This window comes from Telopea speciosissima, chromosome 11 (assembly GCF_018873765.1).
Source record: "Telopea speciosissima isolate NSW1024214 ecotype Mountain lineage chromosome 11, Tspe_v1, whole genome shotgun sequence".
Classification (NCBI taxonomy): Eukaryota; Viridiplantae; Streptophyta; class Magnoliopsida; order Proteales; family Proteaceae; genus Telopea; species Telopea speciosissima.
Window position 1 is genome coordinate 39,908,496 of NC_057926.1, and position 23,483 is coordinate 39,931,978.

Genomic DNA, 23,483 nt, shown 5'->3' on the forward strand with positions numbered 1-23,483 from the left:
TTGTAGAGCCAGAGCAAAATTTCATTACAAGTATATGTGAGGCCTAACATGATTTGCCATCACATACAAGTATGGGCTCAAGATCCAGAAGAGAAGAAAACTAGAAATTCTAGTAAACAATGTCAGTCTAATGTCATTTTTCACAACTAAACTTTTTAGATGGCTGACATGACATGATGAAATAGATGATCTATGTGTATGTCTGAGGTACACAGATATCAGACATTACCATCATGTCTGCTATGGTTCTACCTGTCTTGGGCATAACATACCAGTGGAGAACAAGTTTGATCTTCTTACCACGAAGATTACTTCCCTGGATCCAAAAATAAATAAATAAATAATCAATACTCAAACTATGACAATGACAGGTTAACGGTATAGTGGATGTAGATACAGAATAACAGGAAAATACTACCTGATCAATTAAGGGGTATTTGCAAACGATCCGAGTCTCAAACTTTGCCTGGTCTTTGTTGAGGATTATATGGTCCCAAAGTGAGATCTGGAGACAAAAAAAGAAATTTTTTATAAGTCTATAAAATAGCTTCTGCAGCAGTATACTTTGGCAGATCCTTGCTTCAACCCAAAATACAACGCTGAAGAGACGAAAGAAGTCCTACAGGATATAAAAAATGTCCATCATTCATGTTGTAATATTGAACTACACCATAATAGAGTATCTCTATCGTGTCAAGCATGATTTTGCACAGTTGTCAAACAACATAAGTGTTTTTACAAGTTCAAACCATCAGGTTCCATGGCAAATGATTGAGCAAACTAAAAACAAAACCATAAAAGGATGAGAAAATAAAAACAAACTATGATTACAGTAAATCATCATTTATTAAGCTACTTGTGACTAAATACTAGGGGCCAGCTCCTACAGCTCAACTTAGCCGAGTAGAGAACTTCTAAAGATTTACCATCACATGCATGTACATCTCTCACAAGATTCATTTGGATGAAAGACAACTTTGCCATTCTTGAATACTTGAATGCAGAGGAGCTAAGTATATTAAGAGACAACATAGAAACTCAAGGAATTTGGATCCAGATTCTGAAAAGAAAATGCCATCAGGTTGCGCTATCGCAACCATCAAGTTGCGGGTTGGAAACATGGAAACAGCCTCTCCGTGAAACGGGGGTAAGGCTGTGTACATTTGCCCCTCCCAGACCCTGCACTAGCAGGAGCCTTGTGCACTGGGTCGCTCTTTTTTATTTTAAAAAGAAAATGCCAAGAAATCCAAACCAAATGATAAACTCGTGGAAAAATGACTTGTCAGAAGCATTACTGATATTACTCAATATGAACAGGATCAAAGAATCGACAAGAAAAGAGAGCATGGTTTTGTGATTCCCACATCTCTAGAATGTAACGGAAATGCTATAAAGTGAGGAAAGTTCAAACATGGCATTTTGTGTAGTGTTGTCCAGCTACACAGAGATCACATAGTCAGACCAACAGATCAATTTGTTATTTTTTACAAAGGTTGAAACTCAGGTACTGACGCGGAGCAGGAAGCCAAGGAAACTTACTAAATCAAGTAGGCCTTTAAAAGGTAATTTGGTGTCTTAAAAATATAAAGCTTCTTGAATGCACTTCGTCAGTTCCTTTCACTGTGCAGGAAATGCAGAACTCTATTGTGTCTAGTTGTAGGGGCACTTGCATCATTTTTTGAGCCCTTGGAATTGTCTGGACTGGCCATGTATCAAATTTCAAGCTCAAATTCAATCATATATCTTTCATTCTTTCCATGCATTGACCTCTTTTTCACTTTTCTCTTCAATAATTGTTCAGAAGTATCATTTTTTCATTGGATTTTTTTTTTTTTTTTTGTGGGGAGGGGCAGGGGGAAGGGATAACAATTTATTCTGAATTTCAAAGCTTTATTTTGCCACTTGGCCAACTCCATCTGGGCTGAAACTTGAGATATGAGTGAGGGACAACAAAAGAAAGAAGAAGGAATTGAGTCCAGTAACTGTTGTAGTTTGTCTTTTAATGGTTACATCAATTAAAAGTATAGTGATGAGTGATGACAGACACAAAGTGGCAAAATATAAGTATAGTGATGAGTTTGTCTTTTAATGGTTAGATCAATTAAAAGAAAGAAGAAGGAATTGAGTCCACGTTTAATCTGTTTCTACACTCACAAAGCTTCAATATTGAAGTATAGTGATGAGTGATGACAGACAGCCACCCATATTTTAACCACCAATCAAAATACAAAGAAACATATTGATAAAACAGTCCGCAGGGTAGGGATTAAAGGAAAATAAAGTTGTGGAAGTTAGTTAATCAGGGGAGAGAAAAAGTTGAAATAAAGTCCTAATGCTAAAAGCGGTTGGGCTAAAGAATACAACAAATAGAATTGCAATTGATATTCCAAATTGTAAATCAACTAGGTCCTATCAAAGCTACATGTATTTTCAATCATTCCATCCAACAATTTGCAGCCAATCATTCCATGCAACAATTTGCAGCACAACATTGTTGAAAAAATTTAGCAACAAATCAGATTCACAAAGTTAATCAGGGGACAGAAAATGTTGAAAGAAAGTCCTAATGCCAAAGTGGTTAAGCCTAAAGAGTACAACAAATAGCATTGCAATTGATATTCTAAGTTGTCAATCAACTAGGTCCGATCAATGCTATATGTATATTCAATCATTCTACACAACAATGTGCAAAATTGTAGACTAATTTTAGAAAAAATCAATGATGGGGTCATCATGCCCCCCTGTTGAAGTACTGTTCACGTGACACTGTACATGTGAACAATGATTTGATTGATATGTGTATCTTCTATTTTCCTAGTCCTAGTTGGAGTCCTAGTTTCTAATTATGTCAAGTCCTAATTCTACTGTGAGTTGTTAGTCTTGGTTTCAGTTTGAGTTGTAAGTTCTAATTCTTTTCCTATTGTAACTTGGAATCCTATCATGATTAAGAATTCCTAATCTGATTAGGAGTTCCCCTTTCTATTGTAATTTGAGATTATAAATACAAGCATTATGAGGGAGACTGATAAGTTTAACAGTTCTCTCCTCTTCCTCATCTTCTTCTCTTTCTCTCTTCTTCCTCCGTTCTCGGTTCTGGTTTTCTTCATCTATGCTCTCTAACATGGTATCAGAGCTATTGTAACCACTACTAATTCTCTCCATAATAGTCGTTTTGAGTGTCGTTTTAAGTTTTTGGTTTGAAGAAGGAAACCTTAGTTCATAAAAAAAGAAGAACTAGGGTTTCGTATGATGAATCATACATATTTGATTCGAAGGTTTGCTGGTCATGGTGTTTATTCTGCCGCATGGATTGTCTGGTTTCTGCTATCGATTTTGGGGTTCAGAAATCGCTGAATATGGTAGTCGATTGTTGATGGCGTTTTGATATTGTTGAAACCCCTTCTGTTTGATGTTGAGGGGTTCATTGGTTCTTCGATTATTGCGGTCCCTGTTATGGTTTCTGATATTTGTTGGTTCGAAGGTTTGGTCGATGGAGTTTATGCTGTCTCCGAGAATCGATTTTCTGCTTTGCTTGCTGCTGCAGTAATTTTTTGGAGGAGTTTCTACCATCAAGAGAGACACTCAACTTCATCAATGAATGGTTTGAAGAAGATCTTTTTCCTGCGATAGCTACTGCCCCTCTTCACCTGCGTTTTTGGGAGTCTCTATTCCCTTAAAGACCAAGTCTCTTTTTTTGCCTTGGAGATTGGTTGTTCTTATTGGAGATTCATTCCAGCAGCCATGGACAGCATCTATCAAAGGTTTTCACTCTCTTGAATCTATTTCTCCAAATATCGAACTATTTTTTTCTGGTTCTTCTTTAACTGGCTGCATCGATCACTTGCTGGTTTATGGTTTCTCCCTGGTTTCGATCTGAGCTGCAACTACCACCACGGCTGATTTCAGAATCACCACTTCAACTCTATCGTTACTCTCTGGACTCAATATTGTGGGAATCAATAGGCCCTGGTATTACGTTACAACATCTTAAATTTCAGGTTGAACCAAGCTTGCAAGAGAGAGATCTATTAACTAAATCATGTTGGGTTTCCGCTGGATTTGCTGGTTCTGTTGAGTCGTAAGGAAGAAGTTAACATCCTTCTTCATGATTCCTTTTATTTTATTTTAACCTAATTTTCCCATATTAACCCCATCTTATGTCACTACCCATATCACGTTACCTCTTGTTGACTCCCTCTTCCTCACGTTTCCTTTTCCTTTTCCTTTTAAGTTTTAACTTATTAGGTATTTAATGCTACTAGCCTACTACCCTACCTTTATTAGTACCCATCCTTCTTATGATTATTTACATCTTGCCATTAAGAGTTTGCTCCTTCCAAGTATGTCCCTCATCTATAAATCTAATTCCCTACTTGACCCATTATTTTCTTATTTACCAAGGGCCCCTTGCAAAATTCTGGTTAGTTACCAAACTGCCATTACTTTTTCATACATTCCCCTATTTGACTACCCAATTGACCCTTAAAATTCTGGTTTATTACTAGTTTGCCCTTTGGCTTGGATTGTATTTAAAAGTGGATTTCCACCAACTTACAGCCATGCCATCCTTTTTTTTTCAACACCGTTCTCTTTCAATAATTCTAATTCCCTTCATATCCCATACCTTTGGTATTTACCCATAACACCTTTGGAAACTTCTAGTAAATTACAATTTTGTCATTCCTTCCTTTTTTCATACCCATAGCACCTTTGGAGAATTCTGAAAGTTTATACTTTTGCACTATCTCCGACATAATCTCCGTTATTTGTCCACGTGTACTACTACACGTGAGGGGGGGATTATGTACAATACACCTGCAGACATTACAGAATGCAAAACTTGCAGGAACATTGGTGCAAAACATAGAAGATCAGTTTTCTCTACCATTGCCATTGGATATCCTTCGTTATTGGGTTGAGTTTGCCGTAAGGGGGAGATTGAAGTATTGAAGAGTATTGAAGGTATTTGGTTGTTGCCTATTTGAGGACTTTCAGTTGCGTTGATACAGTGTTTTTCCGCTGCCTAATTCAGCTCGTTTCCGCTACTTGCTGCTCTAGTTATTTAACTTCAAGATTTTATGTCATTATGACAATCTGAGATTCATCACTGGTTAGCTATTGAAGATCGTTAAAAGCTGCCTTTTTTTGGAAGAAATTCTAGTCCCGGTTTGCTGATCATGTCTGTCCAGGTTTTGAAGATCAATTATTTCAAGTTCTTGAAGGTTTATTTGGGAGCTACATTCATCTGTCAAGCTGGATTCTGCTGCAACTTAGTTTCTTCTCATTTTGTTCAAGTTGGGCATTAATACCTTGTATGCGCCAACTTGAGGGGGAGTGTTTGCATTATTATAGAGTTCTTTTTTTTCCTTTTAGTTCAAGCTGGATCTTCTTTCTTTACTTATTTGTATAATCCAGCTTGAGGGGGAGTGTTGAAGTACTATTCACGCGACACTGTTCACGTGAACAGTGATTTGGTTGATATGTGTATCTTCTATTTTCCTAGTCCTAGTTGGAGTCCTAGTTTCTAATTATGTCAAGTCCTAATTCTACTGTGAGTTGTTAGTCTTAGTTTCAGTTTGAGTTGTTAGTTCTAGTTCTTTTCCTATTGTAACTTGGAATCCTATCATGATTAGGAATTCCTAATCTGATTAGGAGTTCCCCTTTCTATTGTTATTTGAGATTATAAATACAAGCATTATGAGGGAGACTGATAAGTTTAACAGTTCTCTCCTCTTCCTCATCTTCTTCTCTTTCTCTCTTCTTCCTCCATTCTCGGTTCCGGTTTTCTTCATTTATACTCTCTAACACCCCCTTTGTGCACCACTACTAGAGGCGCAGGAGACTACTTCCACAGAGCCAGTTACTATGGTTCAATGATGATTTCTAAGACTACAGGCCAGCACGAGGCTGTTTAGACACCTAGGGTTATTTTTCGTCATTTTTATTTTAGTATTTATGTTAAATAAGTGAAGGGCATTTAGTACTTTTATTTATTTAATTCTGCAGTTTTGTTTCAGCCCTTATAACTTAAGTGAGAGCATTTTGTTAGTTTCTTTTGTTTTAATTAGGTTAAGGGTATTTTAGGGATATTCATTTATTGTCTTTTATTTAAGTTGTAATCAGCCACTTTATTGAGGGATGAAGAATGAAGACAAAAATTGCTGCGTAAGGCTTTCTCCCTCCCCCTTTCTACGAGTCTCCCCCTCCCTCTCAAGGTACGACTCTCTCTCTCTTATCTCTCTTTCTTTCTCTTCCCCTCCCCCTCAGCTCTCCTTTCTCTTCTCCCTTTCCCCCCTGCTGACGTGAATACCCTTCCCATTCCCTACTACCGAAACCCCTTCCCCTCTCATCCCTTGTAGCCGAAAACCCCCAGCCCCATTACCGCCAGTCCTCTCCATCTCTCCCAACTGAAACCCTTTCTTCCCCATCCTAACCCTATCACTAGCCATCCCAGCCCCATTCCCTGGTTTATCTTGAAAACCCTAACCCTAACTCAACCCCTACAACCTATCCCTTCTTCTTAACCTTGAAACAGAATTTTATATTTATGTTTGCATGGTATTCCCATCCTTTTCAGCCCCGAAACAGTAACTATTCTGAATTGGTTACATTATTTTGATATTAAATATATTCCTAGTGCTTCTAGTTGTGGACTGTCATGCATGCTTAATGATTCTTTGAATGCAATGCCCTAAATCTTCTTACCTAGCTTTGTAGAACTAACCATACTTGTTGCTAGCATTGTTTCCTAAGCTTAAGGTGTTTATTCATTTGATTTATGGTGATATCTTGCTATTGGAAAATTCTGTTATTTATTTCTAATGCTGAATGCAACGTTGTGCAAATTCCAGCCCTTGTTTCACATCCATATTAGGATGTTACAACCTGTGATCCTGCCCTACTGCAGGATACCTTAGTTTCTAGGGTTTGTCCTGCATCAATTAAATTTCAAAATACATCAGATTTGCATTAGAGAACCTAAACTCTTCCTAGGATATCTATACAATTCAATTCATGAATTCAATTGTGTACCTTCTTCGATGGAGGTTTGGGCCCAAGGAAAAGATTTCCAAATGTCCCAGGTCACAAATTCATCCATTACGGAGAAGTTTACCACTGAGGTAGCATTACTTGAAACCATGACTTAAATCTATATAGCTAATCAAAATACAAACATAACTATCCAAATATTGGGGTATAGTTGTGAAAATGGCTTCTGTAAGGATTTTTTTTTTAGAGGGGGGTGGGAGGGGGGGAAGGTGGGGATGAAGGCAAACCTGATTCAAAGAATTCTTTGGAGTTTCATACTCAGCTGCTAAAAATACAAAGACCTGCAATATCAAATCAAGGTACAATGGAGATGACATATATCAGCATGACGAATATGTTTTGGTTGCCATACAGTGTAGTAAACAAGGAAGATATGAAAAATGAAATGACTTTTGTATCAGGATACACAGAAGGCTCCATTGAAAGTAAGATGAAACTGCAAATACTGCAGCAACCTTGTAACATAGTTGTGATTATAACTTTTGAGATCTTTTTTATTTCTTTTTTCAGGAATCCTCACATTTGCAGTGGAGTCCCATAATACCAAGAAATTCCCACATCTCATACACAAGTTTGATCTAAATCTATATCCACACCAAGCCAAGCCATTGCCAATTGTTTAGATCAATTTCTGAAACTCAAAATAAAAAGGTCAGAAAGCTGGTTCAAAGGCTTGAAATGTAGGTTCTAACAGGGAACCATAAGCTTATTCTAGTTTATGTGGCAGGGAAGAAACAATGTTCTAATGACTTGCTCAGTAGAGAGGTTTCTCCATATAAACCCCACTAGGAAGGCCGATTCTCCCTTGGGCTCCAAAGAAATGGTATGTTCAGATAGCAGCATTAACAACAAGAAAACTGAGTGTGCTTTCCATGACACAATAAGATCGCAAACCAAGAATGGATTAGCACTTTCATGATATGAGGAAGCCTGATTTCTTCCTCATAAGCACAAATAGTGCTAACAAAGGTGGACTTCCTGAAAATGTTGTTAAAACTCTTCAGCAAGATCATTCCCCACGAAAATAAGGTCTAGAAAAGCTCAAGCAATCTCAATTTACTAGCACATTCCGAATGTCCTCAATCAGTGATCAAGAACTCGACCGAAATCTGTCAAAACCGTCGAGTTGTCTCGGTTTTGACAGGTTCCGAGACGAGTTGGACTGAAACTTTTAAAAATCCCTTAACTCGGCCTGGTTTCGAGCGTTTCGGTCTAGTTTCGACGGTTTCGATCAAAAGCAGGTCGAAATGGTCGAAACCATGACCAAACAGCATGCTTTTTCCTTGGTTTTAGCTGAACTGAACATGATGTCAATAATTCACAGACCAAACATCTTACAGCATGCTTTTTCCTTGGTTTTAGCTGAACTGAACATGATGCCAATAATTCACAGACCAAACATCTTTACTTTTAGGTGCATAACCATACTACACAGCCTTATCTTCTACTCCTACCTGACAGCCTTATCTTCTATTCCTATCTTCTTCTCCTATTCTTTATTTTTGCATCTTCTTCTCCTTATTTATTTCTTTCTTTAGTTAAAATTCCATTCTGGGTCAAAATCGTCCATCCTTCCAAAGATTTTTTGTTCAAAATGGAGAAAAGGATCTGATGAAGAAATATTTGGGAGAAATGAAGTTGTTCTTGGTATTCCTTTTGTTCTATTATATTCTATTCCACAGTAATTGTTCAAATTGTATGATGTGTTGTTTGTTGATTTTGCTTTTTTTTTGGGGGTTCATAGATCTTGAAAAGAGGATCATTTCAAGGAGGAGAGCAATTTTTATGGAGGCATCTCCTTGTACGACAAAAAGTTTCTCAGGTGGGCTGGGAAGATCAATAAAGAGTTTGACATTAAATTCCAACCCTGTGCTTTTCTTTTTCCAATCGGTACTGGACTATCAGACCAATTGGTCCTATAACATGTCATGGGATACGTATGTTGTGCATTCGGAGGAACGGCTTCGCAATCTTCAGTGATACGCTGCTCGTGGATTAGACCCACCAAGAAACTCCGCATGGAATTGAAGAGGAGCATCTTAATGTTTTATTTGGATTCAATGTATTATTCATGGTTCAAGTACTTTATAATTATGTGAACTAATTATAAATTTATAATATCATTTTAGTGTCTGTATTGTATCAGCGCGTACGTTAGTAAACTTGGGTCAATAACCACAAGTACTATTTTCAGTGATTGTTTTTTGTGAATGTAATTCATGTATTGTGTTTAAAATGTGAAAAATAGGCAACCTGCAAAAAATCAGACCTAAAAAACCTTGTTTTGGGGTCGAAACCTTGGTTTCTCCATCAATGGGAAAAATCTCAGGTTTCGACCGAGATATGGTCGAAACCAAAACGAACTCGATTTCTGGCTGGTCGAAACCTTGTCGAAACCCGAGTTTTAGAACCTTGTCCTCAATGCAGGAGTGTTTCAAGCTTCAACAGTGATGTTTTTTCTTCATAAAGTCCACATTCAACTCGAAGAAGATCATGCATCGATGGAACAACATGTTTTGGGGTCGAAACCTTGGTTTCTCCATCAATGGGAAAAATCTCAGGTTTCGACCGAGATATGGTCGAAACCGAGACGAACTCGATTTCTGGCTGGTCGAAACCCGAGTTTTAGAACCTTGTCCTCAATGCAGGAGTGTTTCAAGCTTCAACAGTGATGTTTTTTCTTCATAAAGTCCACATTCAACTCGAAGAAGATCATGCATCGATGGAACAACATGTTTGATTTTCTTTTTGAATTCTAAATCATTTTAAGAGTTATTTACAGAACTTCTGTTTGAGCTAACAGCTAGTGTCTATCTCTTAAGCTGATATTTTATTTGTCTAGGAAAGGGGTTGAACACTCAAAGGGGCCATTTTCACATGGTAACAGGAGGGTTGGACTGGAGCTGAGGTCTATATACAGGTCTGAGCTTTAAAATTAGTGTATCAATTTGGACATTCAAAAGAATTAAGTAGAATTGAATTACGGATACCTAGGCCACAACTAAGTTGGGTTATTAGCTTCAGCATTGTTTTCTGGCTACTATAATTATAGCTACAGCTATATATTTCTGTTATTTCTTAATTCTCTCTTCTTGTCTATTCTAAGCTTCCTACTATGAAAAGGGTCATTATCTGTAGATTCTAGAGCTTTTCTAAACCTATCCTGCATCAGTCTGCCTACAAATTTCTAGCTTCAATGTCAAGGAAGTTTTAGAATTCACAGTATTTCTATCACACATCACTTCTGCAGATGGACAACAATTCTAAGGCGCATGGCTTATAGTTCAGAAATTTTTTATGAATTACAAGGCATAACTATTTGGACCAAAGAGAACATGGACAAGGCCCATAATCAAGAAAAGCTGAATGTTCTTGAATCTTGATTATATATTTGGAAAAATGGCTTTGAAGAAAGCGAACTGAGTGTCGTGAAACACTGGCCCACGATATCCCAATTAAAAGATCTGATATCAAATTCTTTGGTAGTCGGTGTGGTTTGAAACAATGAGACTCGGGGCCTGCATGATAACACTTCTGTTTCTCTATTTCTCTGTTCCTAGGAACAAAAAAATAAGACAAATCCATTTGTTAACACCGGTTCAATTTTTTGTTCCTAGGAATGAACCGGGACAAAAAAAAGTTGTTGAGAAATAAAAAATAAAAAAAACTCCAATTTGAAGCTTCTCTGTCCCAGAAATAAAAGGAAAAAATAAGGGGAGAGTTGCTCTTCAATGAGCACGTGCTTAATTTGATGGGCAAAGCAATAATTTCACGTTCAAAATAAAACACCACCTCCAATGCAACTTCAACCACCACCACCACCACCATCAACGCCGTCACTACCCCTACCACCACCACGTCTACCTCCACCACTGTCACCACCACCACCACCGCCACTACCTCCACCTCCACCTCCACCGCCGCCGCCACTGCCACCACCACCTCCACCTCCGCCATCACCTCCGCCACCGAAACCATCACCACCATTATAAAAGAGGCACTCATTCAAATTAAAGACCTAAAGATATAATCTACAAAATTGTTGACTTCGGAATTGAAGGAGGTATTTTTTATGCTTACATGATGCTGTCAATGACACTTGATACTACTTAAAGATTAAAAGATAGGAGAAAAGTTCTTTGTGGGGGAGTGTACCGCCCACACCCAGACACAAAGGGGGGTGAAATGACCGCCCTACCCCCTATGAAAGGCGGAATTCCACCCCAATGATGCCAATGTGTGTGCTCTCATTGGCCCCCGCGTGCGCACAGGGGCCATGCTCCCCCACAGAGAACATCAACCCTAAAAGATAGGGGTGTCAAAAAAACCCGACCAGCCCGAGACCGCCCAAACCTGCCCTGAGCCCGGACAGGGCTGGGCAAGGCCTGAGGATAAGCAAGGGTCGGGCTAGGGTTGATATTTACATGGCCCTAGCAGGGTCAGGTAGGGCCTGAGTTGAGGCCTCAACCCTGGCAGGGCCACCCGACCCTGTATTATATAATATATATGTTTATACAATATACAGAGGGCGTGCTTTGGTACAAAGGTCAAGGTTGCTCTATTGTGACTGTTAGCAAAACAGATTCTAATGTTATAATGCTTGAGTGATCAATAAGATCAGCCCAAGAGCTTCATTTATAATAAAATCTCTGAGGAAAAATTACATATCTGCTCCATCACTATACGACTCTACTACTTAGAGTCGGTGGAGGGGTAAAAACCTAAATATGCCCCCCACGGTTTATTATATATAATTTAACACTCCCCCTCAAGTTGGAGCATAGATATCAAACATGCCCAACTTGGACAAAAAAAGGATAAAAATTTTCCCTCATAATCCCTTAGTGAACACATTAGCCAGTTGATCACCAGACTTCACAAAGGGTACACAAACCAATCCACTTTCAAGCTTTTCTTTGATGAAGTGTCGGTCAATCTCCATGTGCTTGGTGCGATCATGCTACACTGGGTTATGAGCAATGTTGATTGCAGCTTTGTTGTCACAGTATAACATCATTGGAAGAAGAGTAGGAACACCAAGGCCTTGTAGTAAACTTCGAAGCCATAACAGCTCATAAATTCCTTGGGCTATTACACGAAATTCTGCCTCTGTACTCAATCTAGCCACAACATTTTGCTTCTTGCTGCGCCATGTGACTAGATTGCCACCAACGAAAGTGCAATACCCAGCAATAGACTTCCGGTCCGGGGAACCAGCCCAATCAACATCGGTGAAGGCTTCAACCCGAAAATTATCATGAGGAGATAAAAGTATTCCCTTTCCTGATGCTGACTTCAAGTAGCGGAGAATCCAAAGGACAACATCCATATGAGTGGAATAAGAATCATGCATAAACTGGCTTACCAAGCTTACTGCAAAGGTAATGTCAGGTCGTGTATGAGAGATAAATCAGTTTTCCTACTAACCGTTGATAACGGCCCTTGTCAACCGGTTCACCATCACATTCCTTAAGCTGGGTATTAGCCTCCAAAGGTGTGTCACTAAGATGACAGCCCAATAATCTTGTTTCTAATAGAAGATCTAGGATGTATTTTCTTTGGGAAAGAAAGATGCCTTTAAATGATCAGGCAACCTCAATCCCAAGAAAATGCCTTAGCTTTCCTAACTCTTTTATTTCAAACTCTCTTCCCAAAAAATCTTTGAGACGAATAATCTCACCGTTGTCATTCCCAGTAACCACAATGTTGTCAACATATACAATGAGAATAGTAACCTTGTTACCAGTCCTCTTGATGAACAAGGTGTAATCAGCATTGCTCTGTTTGAAACCAACAGAGGTCATGGCCTTGTGAAATCTGCCAAACCAAGCCCGACAGGACTGTTTCAACGGAACTGTTTCAGTCCATATAATGCCCGCTTCAGCTTGCAAACTTTGCCACTAGTTGCATTAGTTGAGAAACCAAGGGGAACATCCATGTACACCTCCTCATCAAGCTCTCCATGGAGGAAAGCATTTTTCACATCAAGTTGTTGAAGATCCCATCCCAGATTTACAGCACATGACAACAGTATTAAGCTTTGCTACTAGAGCAAAAGTCTCCTGGTAGTCGATTCCATATGTCTGTGTGAACCCTTTAGCAGCCAGCCTCGCCTTATACCTGTCCACACTACCATCAACCTTCTGCTTAACCATAAAGACCCACTTACAACCAACCGGTTTCTTCCTTGGAGGAAGAGCCACAAGCTCCCATGTATTATTTTTTTTCAAGGCCTTCATTTCTTCCACCATAGCTGCTTTCCACTTTGTATCTGCAATAGCTTCCTGCTAATTTTGTGGCATGCAACCAGAGGAAAGAGAGGAAACAAAGGTACGATAGGAAGGAGATAATGAATCATAAGAAACAACATTAGAGATGGGATGTTCTGGTACCTTTACGAAGAGCAATAGGTAACTCAGGAGAAGAAATATTACCAGGAGAAATAGGATCTTGTTCAAGAGACTCCAATTGGCTAGGTACATGTGCTGGAGTGGTGGTGGTTTCAACTTGCTTGTTTCTGGCGCGACTCCTCTGATAGGTTTGAAGATTTGGATCATCAATTTTCTTCTGAACACGTGGAGTATGCTCCCCCTGAATTGAAATTGCAATATCTTCACCACTCTCCCTTTGAGAAACACGGTTATTATCAGGAACAGAAACAGCAGCACTATCAAGAGATGGAACAGAGTCTTCAAGAACCAACACATCTTAACTACTACTCTCCCCCCTAAAGAGGTGGAGGTGAATAGTAGGATACAGCCTCATGAAATACAACATCCATACTCACTATAGTACGGCGAGTAGGAGGATAATAGCACTTGTATCCTTTCTGGGTACGAGAATAGCCCAAGAAAATGCAGGGCAAACCATGAGGTTCCAGTTTTCCAAGAGAATGGGTGTCCCGAACATAGCAAACACAGCCAAAAAATTTGGAGGAAAAACAAAAGATGAGGACCCCTGTAAGACTTCAATAGGAGCATGGGCATCCAAAATGCGAGAAGGCATATGATTTATGAGCTATGCAGCAGTAAGGACAACATCGCTCCAATACTGAGAAGGAACATGATGTGCAAACATGAGCGCACGAGCAACTTCCAACAAATGGCGGTTCTTCTGTTCAGCCACTCCATTTTGAGCAGGGGTATCGACACAACTTGTTTGGTAAATTATCCCATGATCAGCAAGATACTTCTGGAACTGACCGTCAGTGTATTCCTTGTCGTTATCACTCCGAAGAATTTTAACGATAGCTTGATACTGGGTCTGAACCATCTTATGGAATAGCTGAAAGCACTGGAACACTTCACTCTTATGTGCATCACGTAGACCCATGTAGTACGAGAGTGACAGTCAATAAAGATTACAAACCACCGATGACCAGAAATGGATGCTTGGCGAGAAGGACCCCATACATCAATATGCACCAAATGAAAAACAGAAATACTTCTTTCATTAACTGGTAAATAAGTAGACCGAGTCTGTTTAGCCAAACTACATGCCTCACAAAAAAAAACTCGTCTTTATTACAATGCTGAACTAACTTAGGAAAAACACAGGACAAAGTTCCCAAAGGTGGATGACCAAGGCGGCAATGACAGTGATGGAGATCAAAAGTAGCCGAACGGAGCTGATATAATGGAGAGGGTAATGTTGGTGGAGTAGGAGAACCATCTTCGAGCAAATAGAGACCACCATGCACCTTACCACATCCAATCGTCTTCCCTGTTACCAGATCTTGAAAAATACAATGGAACGAAAAGAAGGCTACTTTGCAATTTATATCTCTAGTTAAGCTACTAATTGAGAGAAGATTAGTAGTAAAATTAGGAATGTGTAAAACAGAAGATAGGGTAAGGGATGGAGACCAGCATATGGAACCCTATCCAGATACGGAAGAAAGAGAACCATCTGCTACTCGAACTTTGTCCTTGCCTGAAGAAGGAGAGCATTTATAAAAAATACTGGATGATCCTGTCATATGATCAATGGCACCAGAATTGATAATCCAAGGGCTGGATACAACCGATGCACAGTGACCACCGAAAGGAATACCTTAGTGAGAAAAATGGGAACCTAATGTAGGAGTTGTTGCAGCAGGAGTGGAAGAAGCAGCGGTAGAAGATGAACCCTTCAACATTCGACGGAAGGCTTGAAGTTCTTCCTTGGAGAGACCAGTTTCAATAGTGGGTGTTGCGGTAACTGTCTCAATGTGATTGGCCTTTGTCTTGGACTTACCACGGGCAGCACGTTTGGCCTCAAAATCCGCAGGTTTCCCATGGAGTTTCCAACATGTAACCTTGGTATGATACGGTTTATTGCAATGCTCACACTTAACTGGCTCCTTAGAGGAGGTATTAGTGCGAGATGATCCATCGGTAACAAAAGTAGGGCTGGAAGTAGTCTGTAATGCAGATCGAGCAATAGTGGGTACTTGCAGCATGGCGGCCTGACGAGTCTCTTCAGTATGTACCAATGCATAGACCTACTCCAGGGTGGGAAAAGGTATTCTACTAAGAACTTGAACACGAATATGATCGTATTCAACATTCGGCACAGCCAAGAAATCATACACTCTGATTTTATCTACATGCTTGCAATAAGCGGCAATATCAAGTGCATTAGTAGGCTGGTAATCACTGTAATGATCCAACTGTTGCCACAGGCTACAAAGAACAGCATAGTACTGAGAGGTGGACAGTTCTTTCTGGGTGGTGTCATGAACCTTTTTCCGGAGTTCATACACTTGAGCATCATTTCCCACATGTCCATAGGTCTCTTTTGCAGCTGTCCAGATTTGAGTGGCAGTATCAAATAGCAAGTATCCACTAGCAAGATCAAATTGCATAGAATTCAAAAGAAAGGACATTACCAAGGAATCATTGGAGATCCATCGATCTAGAGGAGCCCCTTCTTCAGATGGCTTCAAATTAGTCCCAGTAATGTGTCCTGTAAGGCCGCAACTAGCAATAGTCAAGTAGATAGACCTAGACCACATTAGGTAGTTGGTACCATCAAGCTTTATTGCGGCAGCATAGGGAAGGTACTCATTACGAGTCTGTCCTTCCATTCTCGATGTGGCTGTACTGATGTCTGAATCAGTGCCCATCAATCAATAACCAGCAACAAGTAAGATGTGCAAATCGATGAGCCAAAATTACCCCAAAAACTCAGATCGATTTCTGGAAATATAAATCAATTCTGAAAAAGGGGAAACTCAATATCTTCAATTTTAGCCAGTAGAAAGAGCCAAGTATTGGGTCGAGTGCACCTTTAGGGTATACAAGCCTTCCCTAAAAAAAGCAGCAGCATCCGGAAGAGGCAGCCCCAAACTCGAGAATGCAGGTTTTGGAAACCCGAAAAATTGAGATCGATAGGATCAAATAACTTCTGTAATCTGAAGATGGATGTGAATAGATGCTGTCCAGAATGGGAGATGTGGATCTCTAATAGAGGTATACTCGATCTCCAGTGCTGAGAAGACTCGATCTCCATAAAAAAGAAGACTCCAAATCGCAGGAAGGAGGGCAGCAGCTATCGATCCAGATTTCGTTTCTACATCATTGACTGATTGATTGAGGTGAAGAGCAAGGCAGCAACTAGATCAATTGACACCTCATTAGTGCTGCCCTTTAAGGATGATTAGAACCAAGAAGAAGAAGAGGGAAGAAGATCGAGAAAAGAAGAGAAGAAAGAGAAACGATGGGGAGGGGGGCTATTCTGTAACCTAGATCAGATTTATGGCTCTGATACCAAGTTAGCAGAACAGATTCTGATGTTGTAATGTTTAAGTGATCAATAAGATCAGCCCAAGAGCTTCATTTATAATAAAATCTCAGAGGAAAAATTACATATCTGCCCCTTCACTAGCCGACTCTACTAGTTAGAGTCGGTGGAGGGGTAAAAACCCATATATGCCCCCCACGTCTTATTACATACAATTTAACAGTGACCAAGTGGTCAAGGGATCGAATCTTGAAACAGCCTTTTTGCAAAAAACGCCCTTTTTTTATAGCCTGGGCTATGTTAAGTGGGTTGTGATTGGGCTTTGTTAATACCACAACTCAATGGGCCAAGATATTCAGGGTCATTCAGGGCCGGGCCAGGCTGGGTTGAGGGTATGCTTGGCCCTGGCAGGGCCGAGCTGGGCTTGGGTTTAGGTTAAGGCTCCTAGAGTTGGGCTAGGTTTAGGGCAAGCCCAGCCCAGCCCTTTGACACCCCTACTAAAAGATAATAACCTACAAAAATTTTCAAAGATATTTTAACATGCTGACAAGTGCCAATGAGAAAGATGTTCTTCTCACAAAATGAAGCACTTCCACATCTCTTTCAACATTAGGAACAGTACCTCCACCCCAAAACCACAGAGACAAAGAGAGGAAAGAGAAAGAGTCCCTTCTCTAGTAATCGGAAGATTAATTATTAACTACACTTTTGGGGGCCCATCATTTGAGAATCATAGCTAGACAAGTAAACAGAAGGAAACAGCTCTTGGCCCTACTTGTGCTATTATCATTATTGAAAGTAGAAACATGAGATGTGTTAAAAGGATTATATTCATCAAGGGATTTATGACATAAAAAAAATTGAATACTAGAAATAAAAGTTGCATTATACCTGCTTGGTGTTCCATGTGAAAGTTGAACATAAATCCATGGACATGTTCAAGGTCAAGGTGACCTGTGAAAACAACAAGTATAAATATCAAATTCTGTCCATAAATAACAAAATTATTGCATTGTCAGTATGATAGGGACATGAAAAGAAATGTGTGCAGTATGAATTCAGAAATACTTTTCAAGAAAAAAGGGTCCAAATTCACTTCTAGCTGTCTTAGATGTCAAGAAGATGGAGAAAAGGTGATAAAAACTGCCAATGAGTAGAACGACTGAACATCACCGGCAGATAAAGAATGTGCAACTTCTATCTGGTGGCACATCTAGTAGTGTAAGGAGTAAGGACCCAGATAAGCAAAACAAAAGAAAAGTATTTTCTTGGTTCAGAACTTAAAGAAATTATAAACCTTCATGGAAGCATCAACATTTGTTATGTACATTTCAACTTCTTTCCCAGGAAATATTCTGTTGAATAAAACTTCATTAAAATAATCAATCCTCAGGTGCCTGAATAAGGTTAGATGTTAATGAGAAGGCAAAAGATTCTGTGCACAACCCAAGAGGTTCCGAGGTACCCCAACTAGTTATGCCACATGGAAGGATGATTGGCAGTTCCATCCATTGAATAGATAGGGCACGGTCTGAATCAACCACATGTTGAATGCCAGAGCCTAATTCAATTATTTACCTTCCCCATGTATTGGCTTGCATCCTTGTGTTGACGTTCACCTCTTGGTACCATACATCAGTGTGAACCCTCTTGGTAGTCCCAGTTTTTCAAGGCCTTGTTTGCCATGTGCCCAATCCTGTTTGGCTGGAATTTGACATACAGGGCCTTGTCTACCTCTCCACAAAATTTGGGCTCCACCCAAGATGCCACTTGCCTGATACTTGGGCCATGTAGGGAGCCCTTCATCGGTGGGCAGTCCAGGAGCACAGCTCTAATTAAGTAGAATATACTTGACTACTAATTTTTATACCACTTTGGTCAAAAGCTAAACCTTGTGAATTGAAAGAATGTACTTCGATTCAAAATATGATCAATCATATACAGTGGAAAGATGTCCTAGTCATGCCTTGAATAGCTTCTAGAAACTTAAGATGAAGATCAAGCAGAACTGCTTAACCTCATCATTTCCATTCAGCTGCTTCCGAAACCGATTTATTTTCAGGACCTGAAGAAACAGAAAACAATTTAAGTATGAGCCCTCATTCACAATATCAATTTGTTAATGACTTTCCACCAATTTTTTGTTCAATAAATAAAGAGAACACATCCCACAAAATGATAATGCAAAATAATTTTTTTTAACATACATTAAATTGGGTTTGATGAACACACATATCCAACAGGGGTTGTGTCTAGCAATCATAAGGGTATGGTATTGTTAGTGTTTTTGGGTCCTATTGGTACTTTTGACAAGGCTACAGTGAAGTTGAAAGCAATTATTCAAGGGCTGGACATCTCTTCAGCCAATGGTTGGATGGACATGCTTGCCGAAGGAGACTCTTTGATGGTGATACAGTGGCTTCAAGATCAAGTAGGGGGACCTGGCAGTATCTTTTCTTTATTAGGAAAGCTAGAGCATTTGTGCCCAAGGGAGTTCTCATTGTCCTGGAGGATGGATCTACTAACTCAATAGCAGATGAGTTGGCTTAGGGGGTGTGAATAGAAAATTTTGCATCTGCGACCTTACTAGATAATGAAGTATTGAAGTCCTTTCTTGTGGATTAGGCCTTGCCTCTTTGTTGTTATTGTACTATATATTTGGTACTTTAGCTACTTTTTTTGGCAATACATTCTGTTGTAATCTTTAAGGTGGGGGGAAAAAAGTTTACCATCTACCAAACATGTCATACTTTTAAATCAAGCACAGAAAATAGTGATAAATAAAGCACGGGATTAATCAAATGACAAAAAGGGTTCAGAAAGTAAATATGAAATATTACAAAATTTCACCGTACAGCCAGAAACAAAGTCAATCATGTTACACATTATGGTAACCCTGTCCCTCATTCTCCAGAACTTAAAATAGAGAACTTCAATTATGAAGGTGGCTTTATCAAAATACTAAAAAGGTCTGAGAGTAAATATGAAGTATCAAAACATTTTGATCTGCAGCCTGGAACTATGTCAATCATATTACTTCCTGTAGTAATCCTGTACAACAGCTACAGAATTCTAATAGAGGGAACTCCGCCCAAACCACAAGATGCCAACCTTCACATGAATTCATAAACTTCCTAACCATGTTCATTGACCCCCCCCCCCCCTGAATGTCTCTTACTAGCTACTTCACGAAATTTTGGTCTGATAATCACATATTTCCTGATAAAAACTGTCCAGTTACTCTATTCACTCTCATAGAAAGGATACTGACTCAGATGTACTCCGGGGAAGAGCATTTGCCAATCTCAACTAAAATGTTCTCTCCACTACATCGTAAACAAGAATCTGGTCCATCTGCATCCCACTAGAGCATCTCTCATGTTTGACCAGGAGAATTCACATCTGATAAAGGATGATCTCTCACATTTAAATAATCAACAAGGCTATTGAAAATTTGCACTAATCCCTCTTTTTCCTTTTTTCAGAGATCCTTATGACTTTGAAATCAGCACGCAGCATGTTTCAAGGTACTTCCCAATACATTTAGATTGTTTTTTAAAACCTATTTTGAAACAACAACAACAACTCAGCCTTATCCCAACTAAATGGAGTCAGCTACATGGATCCTTACCCTCCAAACAGCTCTATTCGAAGTCATACTTGATATAATGCCTAAGCTATGCATGTCTTTCCTCACCACTTCTACTAAGGTCCTTTTAGGTTTGCCCCTGGAAATTTTAGTTCCTTCAATCTGAATCAAATCACTCCTCTGTACAGGAGTATCCAAAGGCCTCTGTTGAACATGGCCATGCCACCTTAAACAACTTTCTCGTAGCTCATAATGTATCGGAGCTACTCCCAAATCAGCTCTAATATGATCATTCCTTATTTTATCCTTCCTAGTTTTGCCACTCATCCATCTCAACATCCTCATCTCCACTACACTGAGTTTAAATATGCTAAGCTTCCTAACTGTCCAACATTCCGCACCATACATCATAGCAATTTTCCTTTAAGTTTTAAAGGAATACACCGATCACGCAACACGCCAGATGCACCTCTCCACTTCATCCATCCTATTTTAATTCTTTGTGAAACATCATCCCCCATATCACCTTCTTAATATATGATTGAGCCTAGATAACTAAAATAATCATTTTGCGGAATCTCCCACTCATCAATTTTCACCACCTCATTCAGAAAACTTTCTCCAAATATATATATTCTAAAACATAACTTTACTTCGATTACTTCCAATAGTAAGTCAAATTAATAATATGTAATTTCCCAAATTATTCCGATAGCCCTTTCCGTCAAGTTGAAAAAATGGTAAAAAAAAAAGTCACACTTTATCTTTCTTAGTCCAAAAAGTATGTGATAAAGTAAAGAATATAACTCTGTACCCAACAATCACAGATAACAATGTACATCAGAGTCTACAGAAATTTCTCCACGGTGACTCCACTACGAGGAATTTTAGATAGTCTATAAGAATATAACGAAGCACATATCATAATTAACCCCTCCCCCCCCCCCCCACCCCCAATGCACAGCCCTAATCAGCATCCATATAAGAACTACAGCCCCAAAAATTCCATTTCGTTCATGAATTGTAACGAATTAAATCAGAAAGCGAACAATGTATATTAAGATCAAGAATTGGAACCAGAAAAAGACACAATTAGAATCAGAAACCACCCAGGAAAGAATTTCAAAGACCATAAAACGAAAAACAAAGATAAATGAGAAAAGGAAAACGCTTCAGCTTCACCTCGGCACGGCCATGCACGGAGGGGACGTTGAAGATATCAGTGACAGAAGCCAGAGACCATAGCAGAACCAGTAAGAAACCAGAGAACATGATGAGAGTGTTGAAACGATGCCCGAACGAATGCATTCTTAATTTCTTATTATCCCTCAGACTTCAGAGTTCTTCTATTTAATCCTTTCTCCCAGATGTCCAACAGTGGCTTCGGACAATGTTTTTATTCTTTTCCAATCGTTTTATACTTATTTTTTATTTTTATTTATTTACCTTTTCATGGGGGTAGGGCGGTCATTTCATCAACGTCTAAACGCACAACCGGGTGCGGAGGGAGGTCTGAAGTGTGAACCAAGATCCAAGAAGCTTGAACTCAACAGGTCTTTATAGCAATTGGCTTCCACACATCACATGCTACTAAGTGGGTTAGAGTCTTAGAGACTTGTTTACTTGTACTTTATAGTCATTAAATATAAAACAAATAAAAAACAAATTAAGATAAGAAGAATGGTTTGGCCAAAAAAAAAAAAAAAAAAAAAAAAAAGGGAAGAGGGGGATAGTGTTTCTTGTGGGGGGAGCATGGCCCTATGAATGGAAACGCACGAAAGCATCAATAAGAGTGTCATTTCGCATTTCACAGGGGGCAAGTTGGTCATTTCACTTCCCATGTGTCCAGATGCACGTGTCATGTTCCTCCATTGAAAACATTTTTCCAAAAATATTAAGATAAGATGAATGTAACATAGGATATCTAATGTATAATAATAAGAAAGAGCGATTGTTTTCTGCCTGGGAGCATAGGTTGTGCCCAAACACATGGAACAGCCATTTAGAGGGGCGGGGTAGTCATTTTCCCACCCCAATGTGTCTGGGCGCATCTTGCACCCCCGGCACAGAGAACATTTGGCCAATAAAAATTACCACGCGCATCAGAATTCAAAGGGAGTATCTTTTTTTGGTAAGATAAGAAAAAGTATCCTGGTGTCATGGGAAACTCTAAGCCCCTCCCCCCAACCCCCAACCCCCTCACAAGGAAGATTTTTAAGAGAAAAATCCTCCGAGCCGCTGGGCTAGGATACACAAGCATCTCTCTCTCTCTCTCTCTCTCTCTCTCTCTCTCTCACACACACACACACACACACACACACACATGAAACGACATTGCTGCCCTCCAATGTTAGATTTTGTTTTGCCGCATCTCATTGATGCACTAATCTACGCCGTTTGTTCAAAAACCCTCTCCCTTTATTCAATTTTATGAGGAGAGTGACAAAATGAATGAACAATTTCATATGAGGACATAGTGTACCCTGGCAGCTTAGAAAACCCTTATCTTTTTGTTTATTATAATCTAAGTTCATGGCATAATTAGTGTGGGAAAAAGAACGCTAACCGGTTACATGGTTCCTATGCCTAGACACAGGAGCACGTGAAAAAAACCATTCAACCTCAGTGAAATCGAAATCCCCATCCAAAAAATGCATTTGTGAGCACTTATTGGCCCCGCGCTAGTGCAAGGACTACACGACCGATTAGCATTCTCTTGCACAATTAGTCTACACAAAAAATGCGGAGGGACATGTGTCTCGTTATGTACATGATTGCATTTTTTTGCGCAGGGGGCCATCATTTCTATTTCTTTTGGAATTATTTTTGTTTCTGTGATTGTTCGGTATACTTTTTTATCTTTATTTTTAAAAACATAGAAATCAAGAGTAATAAAAATTCATAAATAGATCAGAACTTCTTTCTCTTTCTCAAGCATAAATTTTTGGAAAATTTACAAATACCGTCCCCGAGTTAAGACCTAATTATAGATCCACCCATGAGTTTTGGATATTTATGCATACCTCCCCTGATTTCCAAAATAACTAATTAGTAAAAATTAATAAAACCACTCCATTTGCTAATTATAGATTGGCAAATGCTCTTCCCCTGTTTCACTTGC

The 23,483-nt window shown here is 39.3% G+C and overlaps 1 protein-coding gene across 1 annotated transcript; it reads right to left on the minus strand.

Moving 5' to 3' along the window:
- Positions 1-157: 157 nt before the first annotated feature.
- On the minus strand, positions 158-21,719 carry LOC122645581 (signal peptidase complex subunit 3A-like). The gene is made up of 6 exons (XM_043838886.1): positions 21,545-21,719; positions 18,791-18,838; positions 17,665-17,727; positions 7,278-7,331; positions 419-505; positions 158-316 (listed from the first exon to the last, which is right to left on the minus strand). Exons 1-6 carry the CDS (start codon positions 21,668-21,670, stop codon positions 191-193), a joined length of 504 nt encoding a protein of 167 aa, XP_043694821.1. The 5' UTR covers positions 21,671-21,719; the 3' UTR covers positions 158-190.
- Positions 21,720-23,483: the final 1,764 nt, after the last annotated feature.

Excerpts from the sequence above, each read along its gene's own strand:
- LOC122645581 (XM_043838886.1), bottom strand. The coding sequence starts at position 21,670 with ATGCATTCGTTCGGGCATCGTTTCAACACTCTCATCATGTTCTCTGGT. Across the intron at positions 17,728-18,790 it reads AGCTGAATGGAAATGATGAG|GTCACCTTGACCTTGAACAT; the intron begins GTTAAGCAGTTC and ends TTGTTTTCACAG. Across the intron at positions 7,332-17,664 it reads TCACATGGAACACCAAGCAG|GTCTTTGTATTTTTAGCAGC; the intron begins GTATAATGCAAC and ends TTGATATTGCAG.